Source organism: Mobula hypostoma, chromosome 11 (assembly GCF_963921235.1).
Source record: "Mobula hypostoma chromosome 11, sMobHyp1.1, whole genome shotgun sequence".
NCBI classification, from domain to species: domain Eukaryota; kingdom Metazoa; phylum Chordata; class Chondrichthyes; order Myliobatiformes; family Myliobatidae; genus Mobula; species Mobula hypostoma.
In genome coordinates, this window is record NC_086107.1 from 41,790,793 (window position 1) to 41,818,145 (window position 27,353).

A 27,353-nucleotide genomic window follows, 5' to 3' on the forward strand; every position below is an offset into this window, starting at 1 on the left:
TTTGCTAAGATTCTCAGAGTCATTTCAGATTCTATACCAGGTTAGAACTGGTACAGGACACAAGACCCCAATGATTTCTATGGAGATTGCAGGACTGTGACCGGAGGCAAATTCCTTTTCTAGACACAAAATTCCTAATATTTTTATTCTATTTTATAGTATTTCACATTACTTATGTTTTATTTCTTAAATCATTTTTAAACCAAGTTTTCAGTTTTAGAAACCTGGTTTAAAATAGTTTGATTTTTTAAATTGTTTTTAAATACTTCAGCCTGCCACCTGGGGTTTAGCCTTTGCTGACTGCAAAAGCTTTTGGCATGGTGAGTGCCAGGGGTTCCTCTCTGTTAGAGATCCAGCTGCTACTCACACCATGTTAGTTGACTATAATGGTTCAGATCAGCAAGCAGCCTTCTGCATCTGCACCAGCTAAGTCTAGAAGTGGAGAAAGCTAGCATGAACATGCTTATTGAAAACCTTAACAGCTTTGATAGTTCAGGCAACACATCGGTGTTGCTGGTAGATCTGCTACCTCGCAGCACTGGACAAGCTTAATCTTGACCTTGGGTGGTGCCTATCTGGAGTTTGCATGTGCTTTCTTTGACTGTATGAGATTCCCTCAGGTGCTCTGGTTTCCTTCCACACAGCAAGGATGTGCAAGTTTGTAGGTTAATTGGCCACTGTAAAATAATGACTACTATACAGCGAGGGAGGAGAATAAAAATGGAGTTAATGTAAGATTAGTATAAGTGGGTGTATGATGGTCAGTACCAATGGTGGGCCCATGAATTTGATTCCATAACTAGCTGACAAAGCCAGACAAAGGCTTTCATAGAAACTTTGAGGATGAATTTGCTCTGTCCCAGCCACATCACTGCATTGTGTCATTCAAGGACATGCTGCCACTCAGGATCTTCCTGCTTTGTCCTGTGATTATCCGGGCTAACAAGATTCAAAGAGGTAAAAATTTGGGACTATGAAGAATACAGGTGGTAGGCTCCACTCAGTTAAACTCAGACCGTTGCCTGATCTCACTACTTCGTGACGAAGATGCCATTTTCCCCAATATCCTCAAGCTAATTAGCTGATAGCAAAAGCAAATTTGTTCCTAATGGATAAAAGCTTAATAAAGGTAAACAGAACAGTGACACATTCAAGAGATATTCTGTACTTAGTCAGCAGAATTAACACAATCCATTTTACTGAGTCACCATTGGACCGATATGCTAATTAAACAAAATGTTTCCCTTTGGCTGAATAAAAAATTAATGATTCACAGTTAGTGTTGAATTTCCCTTATCTGTCACATTTTATTTCTTTTCAAGCACTAATAGTAACAGCTTGCTCATAAAAAGTGCCTGTAATAGGCACCAGTTCAATGCCTCCTGGGAGAAAATGCAGTTTAGCTGCATGTGTTATTTTTGCCTGGACCGTGTTACAAAGATAATTACATCTCTCAGCTTGCATCCAATGATATTACTTGTCCCTTAAAGGAAATATTTCATGTAAATAAGGCGTATCCAAATTGTAAAACAATCGTAGAAATGACAACTACTGTAACAAAATCACAGGTACACCACCACAGTAAACGTCAACTCTGCAGGTTTTCCTGGAGCTTTGATCATATGATATCTGCTTCCCCGCACAGGTTGTGGTCAGGTTGTCCGGTTTATGCACTGTCAAAAGATCTGATCTCTTTGGTCTCTAGCTTGGACTCAGCATTTGAGTGAAGGTGAACTGGGACCCTCAGCTTATTTTGTTCTTGAATTTTACACAATTAAATTATCTGCCCTAAACAAACTGAGTGCAAGAAACAGTTCTTCTTCCACAACATCTTAAGGCAGTTCAGAAGTATTATTTGTGTCCCACCCTCTGCTGCAGCGTAAAAGAATATTTTACAGAGCAAAAGAAACTGTAGCACAGGAGGAGACCACATGCTGCACATGAAATCATTACATGACCCTATTCCCTCAAATATCCCCTAGTGCAGTCATTAACCTTTTTTTTTTGTCAGTATGATGCCTCATGATATCTTTGGCTGATGGATCCCTTGATCTAAAAGCCTTCAGTGCAAAATCCTTTCCCCCCCTCAAACCCGTCAAAAATCTTTAATCTTTAATCTCTCCCTCTTTACTCCTGATCTGCTTAGTAACCTCAGAAATCTGTGTTAAGACTTGTACAGTTGCTACATGTAATTTTCGGTTTGCCCAGAATATTCTGCATATTTCTCTGATCAAGCCAAGAAATAAGAATACTGCTGTTTTTAAAATAAGTCTATTTTTTTCCATTTGCCTCGCTGTCTCTTGCTCTAATACTATTAATGACTAGGTCTCTGAGAGCTTTTGCTTTTTAGCAGAGCAAACTATGAAAATCAAACTATCTTCCCCAAGCTTGTCTGGTCCTGGTCCTTAGTCTAGTTTCAGTCTCAGGAAAATTTAGTAATGCTGAGGGTAAATTTGCTGTTCACCTGGTATGCAAGTCACTCTTCGTGACCTCAAAATGGCACTGGCTAATGTTGTTAATGCATTGCAACTTACATTGCGAGGCCTAATGGAAACTCTTTCATGATCCATATTCATGCCTGGAATGATTACACTCATCTTCCGAGGTCCCTTGAAACCCAGAACGTTTGTTTCCTAAGGGGAAGAATAGAGAAAATAAAATCACTTCTTATGTTATCAATAGATTTAAACAACCATATCAAACGTACAGAATCGGGTCTTAATGAAATTCTCATCAATCGGCTTTATTAGATTAATACCACTTTACAGCCACTCATTAAGGAAGAGGTACTTTGCAGACAGTGGCTATGTTTTTCAAGCTGGTGGTAATTAGAATAAATATTAGCAAGTAAGAAACATGCAAATAAAGAGTCAAGGCAATCAGTAAGTGACCAAGAACTACTTTTCAGATTGATTTTAGATTAAAAAGTCCAGAGAAGCTCTTCATAAAACGGCTTGTCTATTGTTTTAGTCTCTCTAGTGCAAGTCTGGGGCATTGTGTCCACATAAATGTTACTACACAATTAAGTTATGCTTATAAATTTATGCTAATTTGATCCATGATTATATATTTTAATGTACCAAATCAAATCTCCTATTCAATTAATGTCCTTCAAAAAAATTTCAATATTTAATTGTAAACCTAATTTCAATATTTAATTGTAAACCTACTATCATCTTCTCTGGGAAAGGGCCTTGAAGATAACTGTGATAATGGCGGCAGTTGGGGGGGGGGGGTGGAGAATCTTTCGACATTTAAATCCTTCTAATTCAAACACCAGCAACAGTCTTTGTCATAAATCAAGGAACCAAATTCAGACTTCATGAGTTGAAGCAGAACCTTTCGAATTTCTACCGTGGTGTGGGTGTGAAAGAGTGTTCTAATAGAGAGGCAAGGCAATTGTTAGAAAACCTATTAAAATGTATTGATTTGTACTTGCAGTATAATTAATGAAGCTTGGTAAACAACAGAAGTAGAAGCAGGAGGAACAAGTGGGCCCCATGAATGTGCTCTGCCCTTTAATAAGATCATGACAGAATTAATCTAAGGCCCAACACCTCGTTTACCCTCCTCCCTGTACCCTTGTCCCTTGTAGTGTACCTCACACCCCATCAATAGATGCATGCAAGCAAACTAACTTATTGAGTGTCACATTCAGGTTTATTATCACCGGCATGTGTACGGAAATTTGTTAACTTAGCAGCAGCAGTTCAATGCAATACATAATATAGAAGAAGAAGAAAATAATAAAATAATAATAATAAATGAATAAGCGAATCAATTACAGAATACACATTTTGAATAGATTAAAAACATGCAAAAAACAGAAATAATATGTATTAAAAAGGTGAGGCAGTGCTCACGGGTTTAATGTCCATTTAGGAATCGGATGGCAGAGGGGAAGAAGCTGTTCCTGAATCACTGAATGTGTGCCTTCAGGCTTCTAAACCTCCTACCTGATGGTAACAGTGAGAAAAGGGCATGCCCTGAGTGCTGGAGGTCCTTAATAATGGACTCTGCCTTTCTGAAACATCGCTCCCTGAAGATTAATGTGGAATTAAACTCCTGATGAATAATAACTGTTAATTGCTAAATACATGTAAGTTTTTAATTTCCAATTATCTATATTTAGTTCATGAAGTAAAACATTTCAAAAGAAAGCAACAAGGGACCTGATAACTTACCAGTTAGCATTACTGTAATATCCAATCTCTCATCAAAGCCAAATTCTTCAACAGCCTACCTTGTACAAGATAGCACAGGCTGCAGATTTCCATTACAGGATCACAGAAATCTCCAGCACCGAAAGAGGCCAAATTGTGAACAACCTCAACTCTTTATCTGAACAATCTCAGATTAATCCTATTTCCCTGCTGTGTGTTAATATCCATCCCAGCTTGGAGTCTTTATTTTTCTTTGAACGTTGGAGCTGGAGCTGGATGAACTCTGAATGATTCAGGATCATCTAAGGTGCAGGACACAGCTAACTGCGGGACCATCAAAAGAGGGAAAGCAGACAGACAGCTAGGGAAGGGTATTCCTGTGGCCATTGCCCTCAATAAAAAAGTATATTGTTATGGATAATGTTGGTGGGAATGACCTCACAGAGGAAAGACATAGCAGTCAGGCCTCTGGCACTGCCTGGCCCTGGGACTCAGAAGGAAAGACGGGGGGGTGGGGGGGGGAGGCATAGCACTGATTGGGGATTCATTGGTTAAGGGAACAGACAGGAGGTCCTGTAGATGAGAACAAGATTCCCGTAAGGTACGTTGCCTCCCAGGTGTCAGGATTAGTGATGTCTTGAATCAATTCCATTGCATTCTTAAGGAGGCGGGTGCACAAATAGAGGCCTTGGTTCATGTCAGTAGCAATAATATAGGCAGAATGGATGTCGAGGTCCTGCAGAGCAGGTTCAGGTAGACAGGTGGCAAGTTAAAGGACAGGATCTCTAGAATGGTGACCTCAGGACTGCTGCACATGCCATGTGCTAGTGAGGCTAGAAATAGGACAATAATACAGATTAACATGTGGCTAAGGAGATGACGCAGGAGAGGGGTTGGGGGTTTCAGATTTTTGAATCATTGGGCTCTCTTCCACGGAAAATGGGGCTTGTGGAAATGGTACAACTGGAAGGGGACCAATATCCTAACAGGAAGGTTTACTAGTGCTGCTTCTACAGGGAAGGGGTGAGGATTTAAACTAGAGTTACAGGGGCATAGGAACTAGAGTGCCAGGGCAACTAGTGGAATGGTTGTGCAGAAAGAACATGTTAAACCTACGTACAAAGACAGGAACTGAAAGGTTGAGCTAGGTGAGACTAAAGTTCTGTGTTACATCTATCTCAATGCAAGGAATATTGTAGGTAAGGCAGATGAGCTTAGAACATGGATCAGCAAGTGAAATTGTGACCATGTGGCCATTAGTGAGACTTGTTGCAGGAGGAGAAGGTCTGGTAGCTCAGTGTTCTGGGCTTCCATTGTTTTAGACATGATAGAGCGGGAACCGTGGCATTACTAGACAGGGAAAGTCATGGTCAGAGAGGACAGACTGGAGGGTTCATCTAATGAAGTTATATGGGTGAAACTGAGGATTAAAACAGGGTTGACCACATTAATGGGATTATATTAACATCATCAAGTTTGCAGTGAGAGAGATGTATGTAGTGTGTGTAAAGGATCACTTTGGATCTAGTGATCATAATTCCATTAATTTCAAGATAATTATGAAAAGGGATAAGACTGGTCCTTGGGTTGAGATCTGGTAAGTTGGAGAAAGGCCAATTTTGATGGCATCAGAAAGATTTTGACAAATGTGAATTGGGATAGTTTGTTTTCTGGCAAATGAATGCTTGTTAAGAGCGAAGAAGGCTGTGGACATCATCTACATGAACTTTATCAAGGTCTTTGACAAGGTACCACATGGGATGGTGGCCAAAAAGGTTCCGTTGCTTGGCATTCAAGATGAAGTAGTAAATTGGATTAGACATTGGCTTAGCAGGAGAAGCCAGAGAGCTATGTGGATGGTTGCTCTCTGACTGGCGGCCCATGACTACTAGTGAACCGCAGAAATCAGCAAATTTATGGATCACACCAAGTCTGGGGGTGTAGTGGACAGCAAGGAAGACTATCAAAACCAGCTGGAAAAATGGGCTGAAAAATGGCAGATGGAGTTTAACGTAGACCATTGTGAAATGTTGCACTTTGGCAAGACACAGTAGGATAGGACTTACACAGTTAATGGCAGGGCAGTGAGGAGCACAACAGAACAAAGGCATCTGAGAAAACAGATCCATAATTTGTTGAAAGCGGTTTCACTGGTAGAAAGGGTCATAAAGAGAGCTTTCGACACTTTGGCGTTCACAAATCAAAGTACAGGAGTTGGGATGTTATGTTGAAGTTGTATAAGATGTTTGTGGGACCAGATATGGAGTATCATGCGCAGTTCTAATCACCTATGTACAGGAACGTTATCAATAAGATTGAAAGAGTACAGAGAAAATTTACAAGGATGTTGCTGGGACATGAGGACCTGAGTTATAGGGAAAGGTTGAATAGGTTAGGACTTACTTCCATGGGGTGTTGGAAAATGAGAGGTGATTTAATAGAGGTACACAAAATTATAAGGGATATAGATAGGGTTAATACAGCAGCCTTTTTCACTGCATTTGGGTAAGACCAAAACTGGAGTCCATGGGTTAAGGGTGAAAGGTGATATATTGAAGGCACCTGAGGGAAAATATCTTCATCCATAGGGTGATCAGAGTGTGGAATGAGCTTCCAGCAGAAGAGGTGGATGCAATTGCAATACTTCAGAGGAGTTTGAATAAGTACATGGACTGGAGGGATATGGATGGCTTTGGTCCAGGATTAGGCCGATGGGACTGGGCAGAATAACAATTCCTCAATGATTAGATGTGCCAAAGGGCGGCCTTCTTTGTTGTAGTAGTGCTCTATGACTCTGTAAGAGTTCTGACAGTCTATAGTAACTTTGAGCAAACTTTCAAATTTTTTAAATAAAATAATTACTCTTAATCTTTCTTCTCTTTTTCTTTATGGCTACCATAAATTGCTAATTCCTGATTTTCCATGCTAAGAATAAGTCATCCAAAAAACTTAATCAAGTAGTGATAGATTTGAAGCCGAAAAATCGATTGCAGTACCGTTGTGCAAATTGTGGAACTGTATTGGGGTTCTCAGTCTGCTGTTGCACTGATCCATAGATCAGCAGGGACATCAAATGGCATGCAATGTATACTTGATCATGCTGCTGTAGGATTGGAGGGCACTTATGCTGAAGAATCTTATGGAACTTTATTGAAGCCATGAATCTTAACGTGAAAGGTCTGTTTGATTGCAAGTTAAGGGACAGTTTTCACTAAGTTGTTATTAATAACAGAACCACAGGTTCTTCAACTGTGGATGTTCTTGTTGTAACACCCAGGGAAAGGTTTCACTGTTAACGTAATGGTCTTCCTGTAGAAGCAGTGTTTGAGTTTTGGTTAGAGATAACGGGTGCATTGGAATATGAGCCGTCCAATGCTTTTCCTGTCGTGTGCCTGACACTGGTGTGTGAGCTGGGCCTTTTGTTCGGCGGGAGATGAAGGGAGAAGATGCCGGAGAGAAGAGGTCATAGGACTCGAGCCACAGTGAGGCCATGATCCGACGACGGCTGGGGTGATTGAAGGAGGATCGGCAAAGGGGAAACTGTGAGCTCCAATTTGCGCACGTTGGACTGTTTGATTAAAATAGGCCCTATTCTTCCTTTTGCTTTTTCTTTAGTCAAATTAAGAATTATGAAGCTAAATCATTTAATCACATGGGGTGTACTGTCTGATATTTTATGGTACTGATTTGTAACAGGGTAACAAATCACGCAGCAGCCACACAAACAGGGGGTATCAGTTTGGGCTTGCACCTCAATCTCACACGTTTCCCTAAACTTACGCAGCCGACAGCACCAGAGTGTTTCATTGGTAAGATCTCTTTCCACTGAGATCTCACAGAATTGAACCATTAATTCTATTTATCTCTCCATTGCTACTGCCTGACCTTCTGGGTGCCTCCAGCACTTTCTGTCTTTGCTTCAAGTTTTCAGCATTTAGAGTGTTTTGATTTTAGTCTGCCTTCAGTCTTTGAGTGGTGCTTCAATCATTTCAACGTCTTTCCCTCAATGTCTGCCTCACAAATCATGTAATCTGGTGCCTGCTGCCTCTGATTCAGCCTTTCCAGCTGACAGCCTCTTCTTGTAGCTGTAGATTGCAGTGAATATTGCCACTTTAAGAGCTGCTCTTTGATTACATACCTGCACATCCTACCCAGGTCCAGCTGAAACCATTCTAGTACTGTACCTCAAACTCCTCTCTATGACAGATGATTGTGTATATCCATTAGGCTTTGTATCCCCCTCAGAAGGACGGCACAGAAGCATAGTGGTTAGTGTTACGCTTTAAGGTACCAGCATTCAGGGTTCAATTCCCGCCACGGCCTGTATGTTTGTATGTTCTGTCTGTGACCGAGTGGATCTACTTGGTGGCTCCAGTTTTCTTCCACACTCTAAAGATGTACATTTTAGGATTAGTAAGCTGTGGGCATGCTACGTTGGTGCCGGAAGCAGTGTGACACTTATGGACTGCCCCTAGTACATCTTTGGACTGCATTGGTCATGCAAAATTTCACGTGACAAATAATGCTATCCTTGGCTTGGCCTGGCCAGTAAAATGGTTATTATTCCCTTTCACCTCTACTTAAAGCCAATGTATAAAATGTATAAGATGCTACCCCACTAGTCTTTCTTTCAATTCAGACTTTATCTACACTCATACTTCTAGGGAATTTCAAATTATTTTATTTCAAATCTTCTTGTGTCCTTCCAGTAACACATTAATTTGCATTCGTTACCTGTTTGACCATGCCACAACCTGCTTTCCAAGTCTCCCATCTTTATGCCGAGCAAATGTCAAGACTATGTTCCTCATACAAAAGTGCAAAGTCCTTCTGTCTACACTAAGAAAAAAACCAGAACTTACACAGGCCACTAAATTGCATCATACTTCACTGTCTTCATTCAGACTAGCTCTGAAGTAACAGTAAGGGAAGTAAAGATGATTTTAGTTTTATTTGCTGGAATTGTCAGATGGAAACAGCAAGGGTCAAAAAAGTTGAAAGGTTTCTCTTAAGGAATGAAAAGACTTCACTTCAAACATACTTGACATGTTTGTTCTTACATTCTCATGATCATGAGGTAGTGGATAAATCAAAAGCTAGTTCTGCATCAAAATTCAAGTGCTTTCATCTGTGCAGTATGACTTTGTTGTTCGGGTGCAGTCACATTTCAGTCTGAGCAATAATATTTTCAAGCATTGTCTTTAAGACCAGGAGATGGAAATTTGGCTGCAGATTTAATGTAATTGTAAAATCCTTTCCGAACAAAATACTCACGTAACATATGGCGGCTAGCTCTTGACGCAAATTACACGCATCTAAGCTTGAAGTTCCTTTTTCTGGATTCACTCCATTATCATACACTGTAAACTTGGTGCCCATGAGATTTGATCTGCAATATAAATTCATAATGACATACTTAATGGATATATTGCATTATCATGCAAATTAACAGCATTTTTCCCCATGCTGTAAATTTTATGGCTACCAACATTATTCCCGTTTAGGAACTGCCCATTATATAGGTTTTCATTTGCTTCACAGTCACTGAGGGGTGAGTCCCTCGAAAGTTTTTGAAACTGTCCACACCTAGCCACCTAATTACAAAATACCACACTGGACTTTCTTGAGAAGTTGGCAAAACCCAAGGAATATTGCAAGGCACTAAGAACCTGAAAATCTCAAAAAATTATTCCCCTTTGCTCTTTTAAAATGAGGCGGTTATCAGGTTACTTAAGTTTCATGGAACAGGCACCACTAGGCAGCTTCATAGCCTCAACATCAGGGGAAAGAGGAGCAATGCTAATGTGCTGATTGACCTTCTCAAAGTTCCAATTCAAAATAAACAGATATGAATAACTGAGTGCCAGTTTTGACATGTGGGCACAGAGAATGGGAGCTAGGGGGAGTTATAATAGTTGAGATTTATGGAACATGTAAGCAACCTGTAATTGCCCTAAATATGTTTAAGAACATCTAGACAAACTGTTGAACAGACAGATCATCCTTACCAAAATGTTCTTGCTGAGTATGTGGTCATGCACATGTCTGTAAAATAGTTGTGTATTTGCACAGATTATTCTTTTGCACATTGGTTGTTTATCATTCTTTGTTTGTGTAATTTTTTTGGTAATTCTATTGTATTTCTTTGTTACACTGTGAATGCCTGGAAGAAAATGAATCTCAAGTGACGTATGGTGACATATACATCCTTTGCTAATACATTTACTTAGAACTTAAAATCCAAAGTTCCATTGGCTGTGATCAAACCCTGCTTACTGATGCCTTCCACTTGTGTACATGCTGGAGGTTGCCTGCAGGTGTCATTGTACCAGACTCCAGTTGTGAGACGTCACAGATTACTGGATCTGTGAGGAAGTACACAGACTAATACAGGCATATAGAACTAAAAGGGAGGCAAAGAGCACAAAAAGAGAAGAGAGAAAGAAAACTTCTAGCAAGTGAACTTTAACGTAGTAAAAGAACAGAATTAGCTCCATGCATTTTTGAAACTCCCTGCATTGCTTTATTGTAATTGTAAAATATGTCACAACAGCACAGCATTTCACTCTATATCTACTTAAAATTAAGTCACTGAACAAAGCCAATCAGTGCTGAAAATTTCAAATTAATGTGATTTTTTTTAAGCACACTGTACCTACTTACGGCCTCACTGTCTGTGCTAGGTATAAATATTGAGTTGTATTGAAATAACCTTCAGTTCTATCCTGACTAAATGCTTCGTTGTGCAACCATTGTCCAGGCATGCGCTTCTCTTCATGAATGACTGACGGATTTAAATTGAAGTAAAACTTTAGAAATTATTTACATCTAGAGCATTAGTGCTATATTTACTGCCTGCTGTGATCAATCTCCCAGCTTGGAGAGTGCAATTGTATTGACAGCCCTAGCAGGGAGATTGGATGCAGCACAGATGCCAGGTGTTAAAGGTCCATGCTGCCTGAGTGGAAGCACTGGTACCGTCACATAATGCTCAGCCAAAATAACTCCGGTTTTAGCCAGTACCTTTTCTCCTTTACCTAAAAGGTTTTCATCTTGTACTAGTCAAATACAGTACATCTCACTAGTTGAGTTATAGTACTACCTAATGTGGTCCCCATTATTAAAAATTTATTGCATCTTGTAGGCATGAAATTCTGTTTTAAATGAAGTGCTTTCTTCCAACACTGTTAAGTCTTTAAGAAAGAATTCACCAGCAGGTTGTTAATCATGACAATGGGATACCTGAGTTTGCCAATAAAGCTCTCTCCACCACGTGATAGGTCAGTGGGGTCTATAGAGATGAGGTAATTTGATGTCTTGCTCTTCTTCCTCTTTCTTCCTGCCAATAAGAAGACCTGAAGAGAAAAGGTACTGTTAAAGGTACAGAGGAAAATAAAACAAAACCAGATGGCAATAAATTTTTCAGTTCAAACATCTTCAGCAACCTAATTAAAGTTGTGTATCTCTACCACTGCAAGTCTAAAGGTCAAGTATAATCTATTCCTTAAAACGGCCTGGATTTTGCAGGAAGAGATTGGCAAACATCAAAGTCCAAAATTAGGTGCCAGCTATTCACATTATTCTGAAGTTGGACTCCTCTTTGGGTTCACAAAGGTGCAGAATTTTTCAGTGGGGATCCTTATAATCAAACTGTGAATTCTTATCCACTCATTTCAATGGAGGCGAATGGTTGTGAAATTTAATTAAGTGTGTTTAAATGTTTTATCATTTCTATTACTCTTTGAAAATGTTTTAATAATACTCAGCAGTTTCCCAGCGTCAGATGTATTTTACATGAAAAGATTTTTGGTGATCTCGAATAGGAATGTGATCCTGAATATTATCCCAAATTCGACCCACAGATGGAACCCAAATGTGATCAGAATACATGGTTTTACTTTGTTGCTGCTCATTCGGTCCCCACTATTGGGAACATTGAATCTCACAGATGAGTCCACCTCCCACTCACCTCATACGGACATGAAGGCTCCACCCCTTACTAGCTGAAGACTATTATTTTATGAGGGCAACAATTTAAATCAGAATTGTCTGGAAGGGCACCTACTCAGTTAGCACTTTCCTTAGAAGCCAATATACATGGATCTTGAAGAACAGTTTGATCCTTCATTGGGAGTGCACCAGCTTGAGCATAGTATTCATAAACAGGAATTTAAACATTCCTGAGCATTTTAGTCTGCACACAGCAGTTTTGTGACCTTCTTCTATGTTGAACCCAGAATATAATGTCTAAATAGTTTACCAACCTTCTTGCCATCATCCCTTTCCAGGTGGAGGTAGTAGGTAGGATACATTCCACGGTCCATCCCCTTTTTATCCCTTGTGATTCGGCACTTAATGGTGATCCCTTGTGGAGCTGGTTTCACCCCAAACTCCTCGAGGTCGTCCACATTTACTAGAGAATCAGCAGGAGGGGTTGAGACAGAGGCAGCTTCCTAGAAAACAGAAATAAATTCAAAGTTAATTTTTTTTAATCTAAGTACATATATGTCACCATATAAAATTTGAAATTCATTTTCTTGTAGACAAGAAAACACAATAGAATCAATGAAAGACCACACCCAATGGGACAGGCAACCAGCAGATGTGCAAAAGACAACAAACTGTGGAAATACAAAGATAAATAATAATAATAAATAAATAAGCAATAGATAGCAAGAATATGAGATGAAGAGTCCTTGAAAGTGAGTCCACTGGCTGTGGGAACAGTTCAGTAATGGAGCGAGTGAAGCCCAATTTTTGTAGGCTTTTCTATTCAAGGGCATTAGTGTTTCCATACCAGGCCATGATGCAACCAGTCAATAGATGTGTGGTGAGTACACACATTTTCACACAGAAACATGATCAATACTCCCATCATTTGACGTTAAGATACATTATATTTATTGATAATACTTGCATTTAACAGGACAAAACAGATTGGGGACTGAAGTCTTCTTGCCTTTTCACCAGATGAGAGATAAATGGACTTTCAGAAAAAGAAAAGTTGGGATATCTTTCAAAAATTAAGTCATCTATATAATTTCCACCTGGCATAGGAGAGGGCCATTCAGCCTATCAAGACTATACCCCCTCATGGAGCAATCCCATTACCCCACTGATTTCCTGTGTCATTTTGTCACCCCATACTGCCATCAATTTTACAACCCATATGCAATTCACAATGGCCAATTAACCTTTCAACCTGCACGTCGTTATGATGTGCAGGAAACCAGAACAGCCAGAGGAAACTATCGTGGTCACAGAAAGAACTCCACATAGGTAGCACGGAGGTCAGGACTGAAGACAGGTGACTGTAGCTGCTTGGCAGTAAATTCTTGCATCACTATGTTGCCCATATCCTTCTGATGTGTACTTTCATTGTCTAGAGATGAATAAGGGAGCTGTGTCCTGATGGTGATCACTCCCTGTTGGGTAAATGGAATTTTTGTTGCTATGGCCTTGGTTTGGAAAGCTTTAAACCAAACATTAGAGTTTCGAGGATAGCAGAATTTAAGATAATGGAATAAGATGAAAGTCAATAAATTTTTTTGTTGGGAGAACGCTTGCCCACTTTTCTACTCTGCAGGCCCTGGCATGGATCATCCAGCCTCCTGCTGGCAAGCTGGGCTGATCTAAATGTGTCAGACGGAATACAGTGGATTACTCTGTTATACAATATAAGTGAGGGTATCTAGTTGTGACTGCACAGTGAACACAGGGCTGAGTTAATTATGTAATCAAGTCAGACGTGGACAGGCCTCTCGACTCACTGAATGCATGCTGACTGTTGATCCATTTACACTAATTCGACACTACTCCCATTTGACTCTCCTTTGCAGGGTCAACATTGGTTGATACCATTGGTTGGCATATCTGAGTCTCTGAAGTGGGTAGGAGAGCAGAAATCATTGCTGCCTAGCAGACAACAATCTTTACACCAGAACTAAGATCCTGATCATCAACAACTTTTTTCTTCAGATGACCTGCGCTAAATTGCTGATGTGCTAAAGACAAAGCATCAGGGTACAAACTCCACCATCAATGTTTGCCTTTGCTAAGAGGCATTACCAGTGACAAGGAAGTAGTCAACCATTTCCAGGATCTTATTGTGGATCTAGAGAGGTAGGGACAGGTTGGTAGACAGGATTTACTTGTTGAGACACATCCTCTTCTAGGCTACAGTGAAAAAATCAATGACAAGTTGAACATTGATCAGACAAACGCATCTGCAAATAGATGTTGCCTAATGCAGCTTAATTACTGAAGTTGAGGTGACATAAGTTCTGGAGTGGAAGTGACAAATGTACAATAATTTCCAAAACCCAAGAGGTCCTATCAAGTCTAGCAGGTAGTTTGTTGAAGGTGAGGTGCAACAGTGCAAGAGTTGAAAATAATGCCAGAGGAATCTTGCAGCCCCGTTTATTTCATCTCTGGAATGATACAGGACCTGTTGTGGACCTAATACCACAAAAAATATGGGGAAAAGCATTTCCAGACAGCCAAAATTAGGAGGATTCTCCACAGTCCTTCTCAATCAATACTATCAGACATCAATGAGCTCAGAAAACCAGCAAATGGTGATTGGTACTGCTCCATTTCCTTTTGGAGTTTTACTGCGGTGAAGAATAGATTTAAGATTACATAATGGAGCAAGCACTGATGTAAGTTACAGAAAATTAAAAGTTTAATTTTAGCCTTGGCTGAAAATTTCATAATGAATCTTGGATTTAACTTCATTTTAAGTGGGTGAAGGTCAGAAAAGGGAATTTCATTACAGTGAAAAATGCTTGCCGCGATTTAAAGTTTCAACAATGGACTGAATCAAATAGATGATTGTCACATATTATACAGCTGAGAGATGCAATCATGGCAGAAGAAATGAGACATATTTCACTGAGCTACTGCACCAATTCCAGCCCCCGCACCAGCAAGTTTGCTGAGTGCAGATCATAATTTATGTTGAATGTGAGGCAATTGCCTACTATCAATCTCTGGCAATCAACTTTATTTCAACCAGGATCCTTATATTTAATATACAGAGCATGCTATCATGCTGTTAAGTTCTACAGAGATCAGAATGGAAGAAACTAAATTGGCTCACTCCTCAAATACTCTCCACTGGAAGGAAAGGCCTTTATTTGTAAATGATAACAAAGTGGGGGAAAGCATGTTATCAAAATAATAAAGAGGCTAAAATAAAACTTGGAGATAGGAAGATTATTATTTTGCTTCCTTAATCTTTCACTTTACCACTCAATAAACATTGAACAACAATGAAATTATTCACAATCACACCTTATTGGATTTTTTACTGGAAGCGGAGCCTGGCCTGGTATTACAATTCACTTGGGAAGAGCTGGAGCTGACTTCATCTTCTTCATCCTCTTCCTCATCAAAATTCATGCTACTGGAAATGCCTGCCGAGGGAAAGGGAATCTGTTAATGATCAACTTCCATAATCATGCAGAGAGTCCATATTTAAAACTTGTACCTACAATGGAACATTTTTAAGACACAAGATTAACCTTCTATTAAGAGTGTGATTAATCCCAGAGATGCAAATATTTGAAGGTAGGTTTCATGAAATTGCACTCTTGGCGTATCAAGAATCTCTAAAAAGATATTATCCTAATCATAAAATCCGGAGGAGCTCAATCTAAAGCTTAATGTTCTGCATGTATCCACAGCACAGTGTATGATATTTAAGTTCAAGTTTAACTATCATTCAAACGTACATGAATACAGCCAATCAAAACAGCATTCTTCCAGGACAAAGGTGTAAAACACAGTACAGTCAAAACACACAAGGCACACATTGAACATCTAAGACAGCAGTAAACATACACTCACACAAAAATATACATATAGTCCAAATCCCTGTCTGACATGTCCGTAAATTGATGATGCATGGATGTTGTCAGCAAGAACAAGCAGTTCTTAGTAGTCCGCAGACAAACCTCCGCATGGATGCATGCAATCCAGCTTGTATTCCAGGGAGTAAACACAGGAGAGCAGCACTGAAGAGTGGGACCAGCCCCCGATCCAGCACAGGTGCTGCGCTACGCTGCTTCTGGTGTCTCCCCTCCTAGACTGCTGCAGCAGCAAGTCCACGGCATGAAGCCTAGTCCTTGCTGCAACCAAGGACACACAGCTGCCCCGTTTCTGGTCTCACCAATAAACAAGTGAACCGGACTTGCAGTATTTTACATTATCAATGCCCAACAAGAAAAACGTCCGAGCCAATCTCCCGTTGTCAGACTGCAGACCACCTTTGTGCATCAACTCCGATGCCTTTTGGTAGCAGGCCGCAACAAAGTCTGCGTTAAGTTCAGCTCCTCCACCAACAAGCAACTTGCTGATGGGGAATACCTGCAGTATTTTAAGTTCTTAATGTCCAGCGTTCGCTTACGATCATAAAAAGCCATTTAAAAAAGTTAAAAACACCTGTGGTTGGCCTAGAAGAGGTTGCTGTGTTTCAGCATGCCACCATCTGGTAGTTACTCTTGCTGATATTCTACTAGAGCTACTTCTGAACTAAGATTGCATAAATCTGCAGCCTGTCATTTCCTTTTAAGAAATGTACCCTAGAAACATCTAAATGAACTAGTGATTTTATGATCTCCTGAAGGATTCGGTGAACATGACTCTCAGGAATGCGGGTATGGCCATTAGCTGAAGAGGGGGCATAGGGCCGGACTCAAAGAGGATTAAAGTGCTGAGGCATGACAACAGAAAACAAACCAATGTTCACCACTCTGTCCAACCAAGATCTTCCACCTGAGCCCGTCCTGTCTGGCTGTGTTTGACCCGCCTCCCTCTCTTCTTACTACCACCATTGGGCAGGAGGTGCAGGAGTCTTGGGTTCCATGCCACCAGGTTCAGGAACAGTTATCGCCCTACAACCACTGGGCTCCCAGACTGGTGGGGATGGCTTCACCTGCCTCATTGCTGAACTGACTCACAGTCTGTAGACTTCCAACAACTCTGTCTCTGTTATGTACATTTTTTTCCATGGATTCTTTTGTATTTCTTTATTTTTCTGTGTGATCCTGCAGGAAAATGTATTTCAAGGTTGTATATGTATGCATTATTAATTTACTTTTGAACTTTTTCAAACTTTTATAAGATCAGACACATGGAATACATTTCCTTTTAAGAATGGAGCAATAGCTTGTCCAAGAAGGGTAAAAATACAACAGCAGCAGAAGGCTTTTTGGTGAGGGGTACAGTCACATTAGTGAACAGGAACAGAAATCCTGCATGGTGAGTTGCCCCTGAGTGGTAGAGCGCTTGCTGGAGGAACAAATGAGTTGGAGCGACCAATGGCATCCATCTGAACCTACGGTAGAGTGGAGTAGGAGATTTGAATACTGAAAACATTGTTGTTAGATTAGAATAAATAGCAGCAATCAGACATTTGATTGTGTTGCATCGTATTTTTGCTACATAATTCCAATCAATAAATATTGTAATGGAAACGGGAAACTTACTTGATGCATTGGGAACTTCATAATAAAATCAACTTGTCAATTTTTGATAGCTGGCAATCCTGGAGTCTGAAACTAAATCCTGGTACGGAACCTGACAATGTTGATTGGGAAGTCTCAGTAATGGTCTGAGCATCATTGATCATTTGAGAGGTGTTTTCCCTGTGGAAGCCTCAGCCCAGAAACTAGTAAACTAGGCTCTGAGGCCAGATGACCTGAGCAAGGTGTGTGTGAAAGACAGCACACACACAAAGGAGAATATCAGGGACCTCCATGAAATGACTAAGTTGGAGATAGTATTTACAACGTAAATTTACTACTTGAAAGGAAATGAATAACTTAATCCTAAACAGATTTAGATAAGGACTCCATTTCAAAACACAAATATAAGAGGGAAACTTTAAGAAATTAAACAAATGACAGGACTTGGTTCCTATTGAAGTGTCCTAATGACACAAATTCCCAGAATTAGATCTCGTGATATTTACTTGTAATGACCTGTTTCAGCACCACGGAACAGGGTTGGGGAATGTGGATAGATAGTGATCTCGTAGGTCCAACCTTTTGTGGACTGGAATTGAATTCAGAACCACCCTCTGCAAAAAAAACCTTTTGGTTCTTTTGTGAAAATATCCTTTATGTTTTCTAGTTTGTGTCCTTAGTGGTATTCCAAACATTATTAAATAGTTGTTCTCCTAGCTATGAAAGTGAAAAAATCATGCTAGTTAAGTGGGTGGCTTTCTGACTATCTGCCACAAGCCCTTCAACTCAGCAAGACTGCACCTATCAACAAGCAGCTATTAATACCAGTAACGCCACAATAATCCCATTTTATTTTCCTCAACACACACAAAAAAATGCTGGTGAACGCAGCAGGCCAGGCAGCATCTATAGTAAGAGGTACATAAGGTGTTGTTTTTCCAACCTGAGTGTGGCTTCATCTTTACAGTAGAGTAGGCTGTGGATAGACATATCAGAATGGGAATGGGACGTGGAATTAAAATATGTGGCCACTGGGAGAATGGGAATGGGACATGGATATTCCATCTGGGTAGCCTCCAACCTGATAGCATGAACGTTGACGTCTCTAACTTCCGCTAATGCCCCACCTCCCCTTCGTACCCCCATCACTTATTTATTTATTTGTTCATTCATTCATTCTCTCTTTTTTTCTCCCTCTGTCCCTCTCACTATAACTCCTTGCCCATCCTCTGTGCTCCTCTCCCCCTTTCTTTCTCCCTAGGCCTCCTGTCCCATGATCCTCTCCCTTCTCCAGCCTCGTATCCCTTTTGCCAATCAACTTTCCAGCTCTTAGTTCCATCCCTCCCCCTCCTGTCCTCTCCTATCATTTTGGATCTCCTCTCCCCCTCTCACTTTCAAATCTCCTACTATCTCTTCTTTCGGTTAGTCCTGATGAAGGATCTCGGCCCGAAACGTCGACTATAACTCTTCCTAAAGATGCTGCCTGGCTTGCTGCGTTCACCAGCATTTTGTGTGTGTGTTGCTTGGATTTCCAGCATCTGCAGTTTTCCTCGTGTTTGTGTTTTATTTTCCTCACATTCCCATCAACAACATCCCCTCCCCCTTACTAGATTCAAACAACAGAGTGAAATTTAGCACAAAACAATGCTTCCCCCCCCCGACTAAAATAGATTGGGTTAGTTTATTTCAGAGCAATATCTAGTTTTCTGTGTTTATTGTTTGACAAGCAAAACGTATTAATTCACCTTTCTTTTGCATTGTTGCTCTAAGGTCCTGCTTTGAGGCCTGCTGCACACTGGCTGCTGTGTCAGTATCCTCATCTTCGTTGCTGGACTGACCTACAGTGAGAATTTGAACTTGACTTCCCACCTCCTGGACATCATCCTGAAACGCCGCTGGGCCATCGATTCCTGGTGGGTCAAAAGAGATGAACTAAATATTAAAGCAAAATATTTCTTCATTTTTACGATTTTAGGTTAAATGAGTACTGAAAATCCAAACTAAGATAGAAAGGCCGCTAATTAATTACTGCAGTTCATCTTGGATATATTCCAAAGAAAGCCGATCAAGGGTGACTCTGAGTACAATGGAGACACAAGACACCGCAGATACTATAAGCTGGAGCAAAAAACAAGCTGCTGGTCTCACAAAATACTAACTGCCCCTCTGGCTTCAGAAATGCTGCCTGACCCATTGAGTTCCTGCAGACATTTGTTTTTATCTCTGAGTACAGGATTTATGATAAACATGGAGGTAGAGAATTAGGCTGAAAGCATATTGGAGATAAATACACCACTACTTCTACAAGAGAAGGAATGTTCCTTTATCTAGCTGCACCAAATCATTTGATTATTCTTACTGAAAGACAGATTCATAGAGAGAGACAGCAAAGGAACAGGTCCTTCAGTGAGTCCTGCTGACCATCATGCTACAGTCATAAAGTCATAGAATTGTACAGCACAGAAATGGCTCACAAGCCCACACATCCATGCTAACATTCCCACACATCTGCACTAACCCTACTTGCCCTCATTACAACCATATCCTGTATCAGTCCCATTTTATTAAGTTCTCCCCACCTTCTCATCAATTCCCCTTTGATTCAACCACCCACCTACTCACGATGGACAATTTACAGTGGTAAATTAACCTACAAACCCACACACCTAGGAGGTATGAGGTAACCCAGAAGCCTACAACTGCACACTGATAGTACCTGAGGTCAGGATTCAACCCAAGTCTCCAGTGCTGTGCCACTGAGTTTCCTCGATCAGGCGAAGGACGAGAAAACTAAAATGGATGGCATTAATGAATTAAGGATGAGGGATACCCAGCTACTGGTTTATTTCATTAATAAGATCACGGGTTTCATTCTTCTTCCTTTGACAAAGTCACAAAAATGTGTGTACCGAATCACACAATTGCCTGCCACCACATGCTCCTTCAACCATCTAAAGACGACTGATATTTGCAGCTAAATGACTTTTTGATTTTTAAGGTCTGTCAGTAATCCTGGAAAGGGTTACATTCATTTTAAATATGTAAAAAAAAGGAACTGCAGGCTCTTAAATATGACACTTAAAATTTAATTTCCTTAACTGGTAAAGTAACCCCTATTTTATCATACTAATTTGCAAAATGTAACTTTTTATCCTTTATGATAATTCAATCATCAACATGAAATGCTGATTTAACTCTTCCTCTTTTTAATGAGAAAAGAATCAGGTGATATTTTAATAAAGCAATCTTCCAAAACAGTAACTTGTCTTTATATCAGCTTAGATTTAAATTCACCTGCTGTAAACTTGGATATTTTCAGTTTGTAAAACCTTAGTGTGGTGATTGAAAATAATTATACTGACGATAAAGGTTACCATTTCTATACCTTTGTATAATGTTTGTATAATCACTGTTTCTGATTATTTAAAATCATGGGCATATGAGAGAGAATATGTTACAGTGAGGAAATGGGACAACTAGTGAGATGGTAAAGACTCAGTGGGCAGAATGGCCTTATTCTCTGTCACAAGGAAAAAGAAAGAAATGTAGAAGGGTCTCGGCCTGAAACGTCAACTGTACCTCTTCCTAGAGATGCTGCCTGGCCTGCTGCGTTCACCAGCAACTTTGATATGTGTTGCTTGAATTTCCAGCATCTGCAGAATTCCTGTTGTTTGCGGTTTTAGAAAATAAACTAGTTGCTCTTTTGAGCCATCAGAAAAGGTTAATCTTATATTTCTTAAAATGAAAATCAAACTCACAGTAAAAACTGTGTACTGCAGCCATTTAGAAAAACAATGCACCAGAAGATTTTCAGGAATTGGCAGGGACTAAATTTTGTGCTCTTAATTGAGTATGACTGCTTTCAGTCTGGTTCTTGCAGACGATTGTGCAGATAGATTATTTATATTACTTCACATTTGTGGATGTTGGCTAGTCTATTATAGCTATCTGTCTAGTTACTGTATGGTGACAAATTACCTCTCAGCTTTCAAAATTACAGAATTTAAGTGGAGAATACCACGATGAAATAGGTCAATAGTCCGTATTCTCCCTTCTAGGAATACAATTAGACATGGTTCTTCAGAAAAAAATTAAGTAAACTCATCACTAATACAACCTCTTCTGTAAATTTTTCTAGTTCACTTTAGACAGTGATTTAAAAGTCAGTCAGTCAATATAGTCACATCGTGAAACATTCCAATTAGTGAAGAAAAATCAAATGTAATCAATTGTCAAAAATATTCAAATAAAACTAAAAGTTCCTATGAAGGAAGGAGTTAGTTGTTATATATGCTATATCTGTTAATAAATACAGATTGAAAGAAGCCATCTACAATTACTCTGTTTCAAATTTCTTTGTAAAGGAAAGCAGGGAAAGGCTATTGCTCAACACTTGGATAGCCTTCCAGTTCTTTAATCAGTTGGATTGATTCATTATGACAACTCTCACCACAGTTAAAAGAACTAATCTTTTTTGAAATGTTAACACAGAAATACACGTTGAATCTGCCTTTTAACTGAAAATGGTTGGCATGTGCATTAATGCCACTTGGTAATGGACAATTTCTGTAAAAAGGCCTGTCGTGCTCATGGGTCCAGAAGAAATTTAAGTCATACTGTAAGGTACCCTAGGATATCTGAAACAACTGATCAGCATTGAATAATGATTGCATTATCACTTTGAAATCTCACAGTCAGCACTTCACAGGGAGTTAGATAACACTTTTTCTCAGCAGCTCCATATAAAAGCAGTACCCTGCTTTTGGGGGGCAAGTCTAAACACTCAAATTAATGGCAAGAAGCTATGGTCACCACTACTTGAACCAGCAGGTCTGGGTTTCCTAAAGCTGCTAGGAGAAGGCAGAGTGGAGTTCAGGCAGTATGGAGGCTTGGTGGCCCAGGAGCAGGGTTAGACCGAGCGAGGAGGGCGACTAACCAAATAATGTATAACAATAATGGGCTGAAGTCTGAATTAGGGAGAGCGGGGTATTCGGAAGTGGGGCCAAATGCAATGAGACAATGAACCAGTGCACCGGTACGGTGCAACGTGAACAAGCTGAGAAGTCACAGCGAACTATGAAGCGCTGAGGAACGAGCAGGATTAACCTGGGGGGAGCTGACCAACGGGGATGGGCCTGAAGAGGAGAGGCAAGCTGGGGTTCGTGTGGTCCTGAAAGGAAGCGGCACAATGCGTCAGGATGGATGCGGTCCACGTAGCGTAAACCAAGAGCAGGATTAGAGAGAGTGATGGGGGTGACTAACAAAGGCATGTTCAGCTGTAATCGGCTGTTGGCTAAAGCAGGGACAGCAAGGTTTATCGGAAGTGCGGTGTTAAATGCAATGCGGTGCGGGGCATCGAACCAGGTAGAGTGAAGCTTGGAGAAGCGAAGCAGCAGAGTGAACCACGAGCCCAGAGGCACCGAGCAGCAGGAAGAAGTGCAGATGGAGCAGCAGCATAATGCCGAGGGGAATCTGGCACACTGGATGCGGACACAGCGGGGTGGAGCTCGCGTAGACCTGAAAGGATAAAGGGTGGGTGAAGCTCAGGCGAACTCAGCAGGGCGACTGCAGAGCGGAGCGTGCGGTCCTGATGAGGTGATGGCCTGTTCACTTATTTTGTTTAAAAACCAGAATCAGTTTTAATACCACTGATATTATGTTAAGAAATGTGTTGTTTTGTGACAGCAGTACAGTGCAAGATAAAGAAATTATTCACAATAAAAAAAATAAATAAATAGCACAGAAGAGGAATAGCAACCCACCCTTTATCCTTTCAGGTCTATGCAAACTCCACCCTGCCTATGTCAGGCAATTAGTTGTAATACATGTGGAAGAGCAACAGACTACAAAATGTGCAACAGTAATCGGCCATAGGGCGAAGCAGGGAAAGCTAGGTGATTGGAAGCGGAACGAAGCGACATCCAGTGCACCAGACTAGATGCTGGAAGAACTCAGCAGGCCGGGCTACATCTGTGGAAAGGAGTACAGTCGACGTTTCGGCTCCAAAGGTGCTGCCTGGCCTGCTGAGTTCCTCCAGCATCTTGTGTGTGTCACTCGGATTTCCAGCATCGGCAGATTTTCTTGTTTGTGATCCAGCGCACCAGGTCGTGCGAATCATTAACCAGCTTGCACTGAAGGCAGAACGAGGTGAGGGTGAACTACCAGGGCACGGAGGCAGCGGGCACCGGGAAGAGGCACAGAGGGAGCAGCAGGAGAACCCTGAGGGGGTCTGGCAAACTGGATGCGTAACTGAAAGGGAGAAGGAAGGCGGAGCTCGCGCGAACTTGAAAGGAATGCCCCAGGATGGGTGCAGACCGCATTGGGTGAACCAAAAGCAGGGATGGACAGAGTGAAGGGGGCTGACCAAGGGATGTGTTAGTGTAACCGGACGTAGGCTGAAGCAGGGAGAGCAGGGTGATTGGAAATGGGCCAGTCAATGAGAAGAATGTGCGGACAGGGTGGGTTGAAGCAGAAAATAGAAACATAGAAACATAGAAAATAGGTGCAGGAGTAGGCCATTCGGCCCTTCGAGGCTGCACCGCCATTTATTATGATCATGGCTGATCATCCAACTCAGAACCCCGCCCCAGCCTTCCCTCCATACCCCCTGACCCCCGTAGCCAAAAGGGCCATATCTAACTCCCTCTTAAAGATAGCCAATGAACTGGCCTCAACAGTTTCCTGTGGCAGAGAATTCCACAGATTCACCACTCTCTGTGTGAAGAAGTTTTTCCTAATCTCGGTCCTAAAAGGCTTCCCCTCTATCCTCAAACTGTGACCCCTCGTTCTGGACTTCCCCAACATCGGGAACAATCTTCCTGCATCTAGTCTGTCCAATCCCTTTAGGATCTTATACGTTTCAATCATGTAAGTAAATAGAATTACTATAGATGGGTGCAAGGCTAAGCATTAACATGGGGCGGTATAGCCTGTTTTTGTGCTGATTGACACTTTGACCATGACTCTAACAGCCATTGCTGTTGGTGGAAATATGAGCTGAAGTTACTTCTATTGTTGATTGGCAGTGCTTTCAACGGGAACTCCTGGGAATCATCATTCCATGTGAACGTGAAGGCTTACAGTCTAGTGGATGCCACAACAGAAGAGATAGAAAGGAGGAAGCAGGAACAAGGTTCCTCAGAAAAGGTAGCATCTCCCTAGATACATGATGAAACTGTAGTGGCAGTAGGTAGCCATGAAAGTTAATGCTAGGATTGTAGATCTAGGATGTGGATATGTGCCAGGAGAAGTATAAGGACCTCACACGTTTAAGGTAAATGACTGGATCTTAAATATCATATCCCTTAAACACTATAATCACAAGATACTGCTCTCCTCACTACATCCATGTTTCTCACTCAAAACAATCTATCGTTATCAGGACTTGCGACCAACACTCTTGTCCATACCACTTCAAATGAAGGTCAATGAATAAATTGAATGTTTTTGACATGAAAGTCCATCATTTTCCCCATAGAAATGGCACTTATTCAGATTGGTACTTCAAACATTTTTTAACTTTTAATCCATTTGTTTCCCACCAACTCTACATACATTGCCCTGCTGCAAGCTTCACAACAACACTTTGCATTTTGAACTAACTGTTCAACCATGAAAGGCCATCACTCATGCAAATTCTATTATGCTAACTGGCGAATTTCCAACAGTATACATTACACAACAAAATGTAGCAGACACTAAACTGAGGGAGAAGGATACTCTGCAACCTTTGTGATGGAGATTATTATCTTCATTGCTATATTGATGATATAACATCACAACTGCCAGAAATGTTGCAGCCTAGTTTGTGGATTTTGCAAGTCATACAAAAGAACACTGTTCAGGATATGAAATTATCTTTAATCCATTTTATCATTTCTTTGCCAAGAAAATGTGAAATTATCTACATTAAAAGAAAGGCAATCAATCAGCTGTCCAGAGGGCTCTGCACATCATAGGAACTAGCCACTCTTTCATGGACTCTGGCTACACTTCTCACTGCTTTAGAAAGGCACTCAGTATAATCAAACCCCCTACCCAGCCCAGCCATTCTCTCTTCCCCCCCCCCCCGCCTTTCCTATTGGGCAAAAGTTACACAAGTCTGAAAGCATGTACCGCCAGGCTCAATCACACCTTCCATCCCACTGTTACAACACTTATTTAATGGTTCTCCAGTACGATGAGATAGACTCTTGACCTCACAATTTCCCTTGAGATGGCCTTACACTTTGCCTGCCTGCACTGCACTCTCTCTGTAACTGGACAACTTCATTCTGCATTACTTCCATTACTACCTCAGTGCACTGATGTGATGAAATATTCTGTATGGATGGCATGCAAAACAAACATGCTAGGAACATGCACATGTGACAATAATAGAACAACTTACAATTAATACGGAAGCTAAATACTTACCCAGAGTAGATAAGGGAAATTGATTCCATCCTGTTTCATTGAAGAAAAAAAACTCAAGCAACATTCCATCATGCCTGCCAGTGGCACCAGCCTCCCCACCATTGAGGACATCTTTAAGATGCAGTGCCTCAGGAAGCTGGTATCCATCGGTAAGGACCCTCACCACTTAGGACTTACCCTTGTCTCATTACTACCATTGGGGAGGAGGATCAGGAGCCTGAAGGCCCACACTCTATGTTTTAAGAACAGTTTCTTCTCCCCCCCACTCTCAAATTACTGAAGGGATCATGAACACTACTAATTGAGATTCCTGTTCTGCGCTATTTATTTATTTTTAAATTGTGAATAATTGCTTTGTCGTGCACTGTACTGCTGTCACAAAACAACACGTTTCATAACATAATGTCAGTGGTATTAAAACTGATCCTGTGTTTTAACCAAAATAAGTGAACAGGATTCTGACATTTAACATAGTCCCTGTTGCAGTTTTATAGTAAATTTTTATTCATACCTTTTAATACTCACTATTGTTAATTGTTGCCTTGTAGTGCCTTCTAACTGTTTGAACCTATTTTCTCCCCAACAACACAAGTTCCATTACAATGGTGAATGATAATGCTTGTAAAATCCTGGGAAAAATGCACATGCGGTTGACAAAAGTGGTTTACATCAACTAAAACTCAATTTTTAACATTTATCTCCATTGTTAATGAACAGTAGAGTCAACCCTTGTGAGAAAACCTCTTCAGCTTGACAAAAGTTCCTTTGTGAGATTGTTCCTGAACACATCTTGAGATTGTCAAAGGCCCCTCCCAACACTCCCACCATCTTTTTGACCTCCTGACGTCAGGCAGAAGGTACTGCAGCATAAGAACCAGAACTCTCCAGCTGGATAACAGCTTCTTCCCCCAGCATGTTAGACCTCCTAGCAACTGCTACCCGCCCCCCATCACCCTCCAACTCACAGACACATTCATATCCTGCACTGGTCACTTTTCATCTTTTATTGCTGCTGTTTCACATATTTATACTACTGCTTACTATATTATAATAAGCCAGTAACATTATACAGTCTTACATAACCATGCACCATGCACTTTATGTCAACCCATCAATTCTCAGGCCCTGCCACTCAGGGACCTGAGCTGACTGTATGTGCTGTGTGTGACTGTACTCTGTTATGCACTTTGGCCCTAGAGGAACCATTTTTCGTTTAGCTGCATACAGGTGTGTGGCTGAATGACCATAAACCTGAACTTGATATGTCTATATTAAGAGCACAGGTATTATAATCAGGGAGCACAGT

The 27,353-nt window shown here is 40.8% G+C and overlaps 1 protein-coding gene across 4 annotated transcripts in view; it reads right to left on the reverse strand.

Moving 5' to 3' along the window:
• Nucleotides 1-27,353, reverse strand: part of tub (TUB bipartite transcription factor) — a 361,133-nt gene that overhangs the window by 15,498 nt on the left and 318,282 nt on the right. For all 4 annotated transcript variants that reach the window (XM_063061893.1, XM_063061894.1, XM_063061892.1 and 1 more), the window contains 6 exons: nucleotides 19,378-19,542; nucleotides 15,459-15,580; nucleotides 12,428-12,616; nucleotides 11,406-11,518; nucleotides 9,438-9,552; nucleotides 2,535-2,633 (listed from right to left, as the gene is read on the reverse strand). In XM_063061893.1, coding sequence (XP_062917963.1) covers nucleotides 2,535-2,633; nucleotides 9,438-9,552; nucleotides 11,406-11,518; nucleotides 12,428-12,616; nucleotides 15,459-15,580; nucleotides 19,378-19,542 — 803 coding nt within the window. The remainder of the gene's footprint in view (nucleotides 1-2,534; nucleotides 2,634-9,437; nucleotides 9,553-11,405; nucleotides 11,519-12,427; nucleotides 12,617-15,458; nucleotides 15,581-19,377; nucleotides 19,543-27,353) is intronic.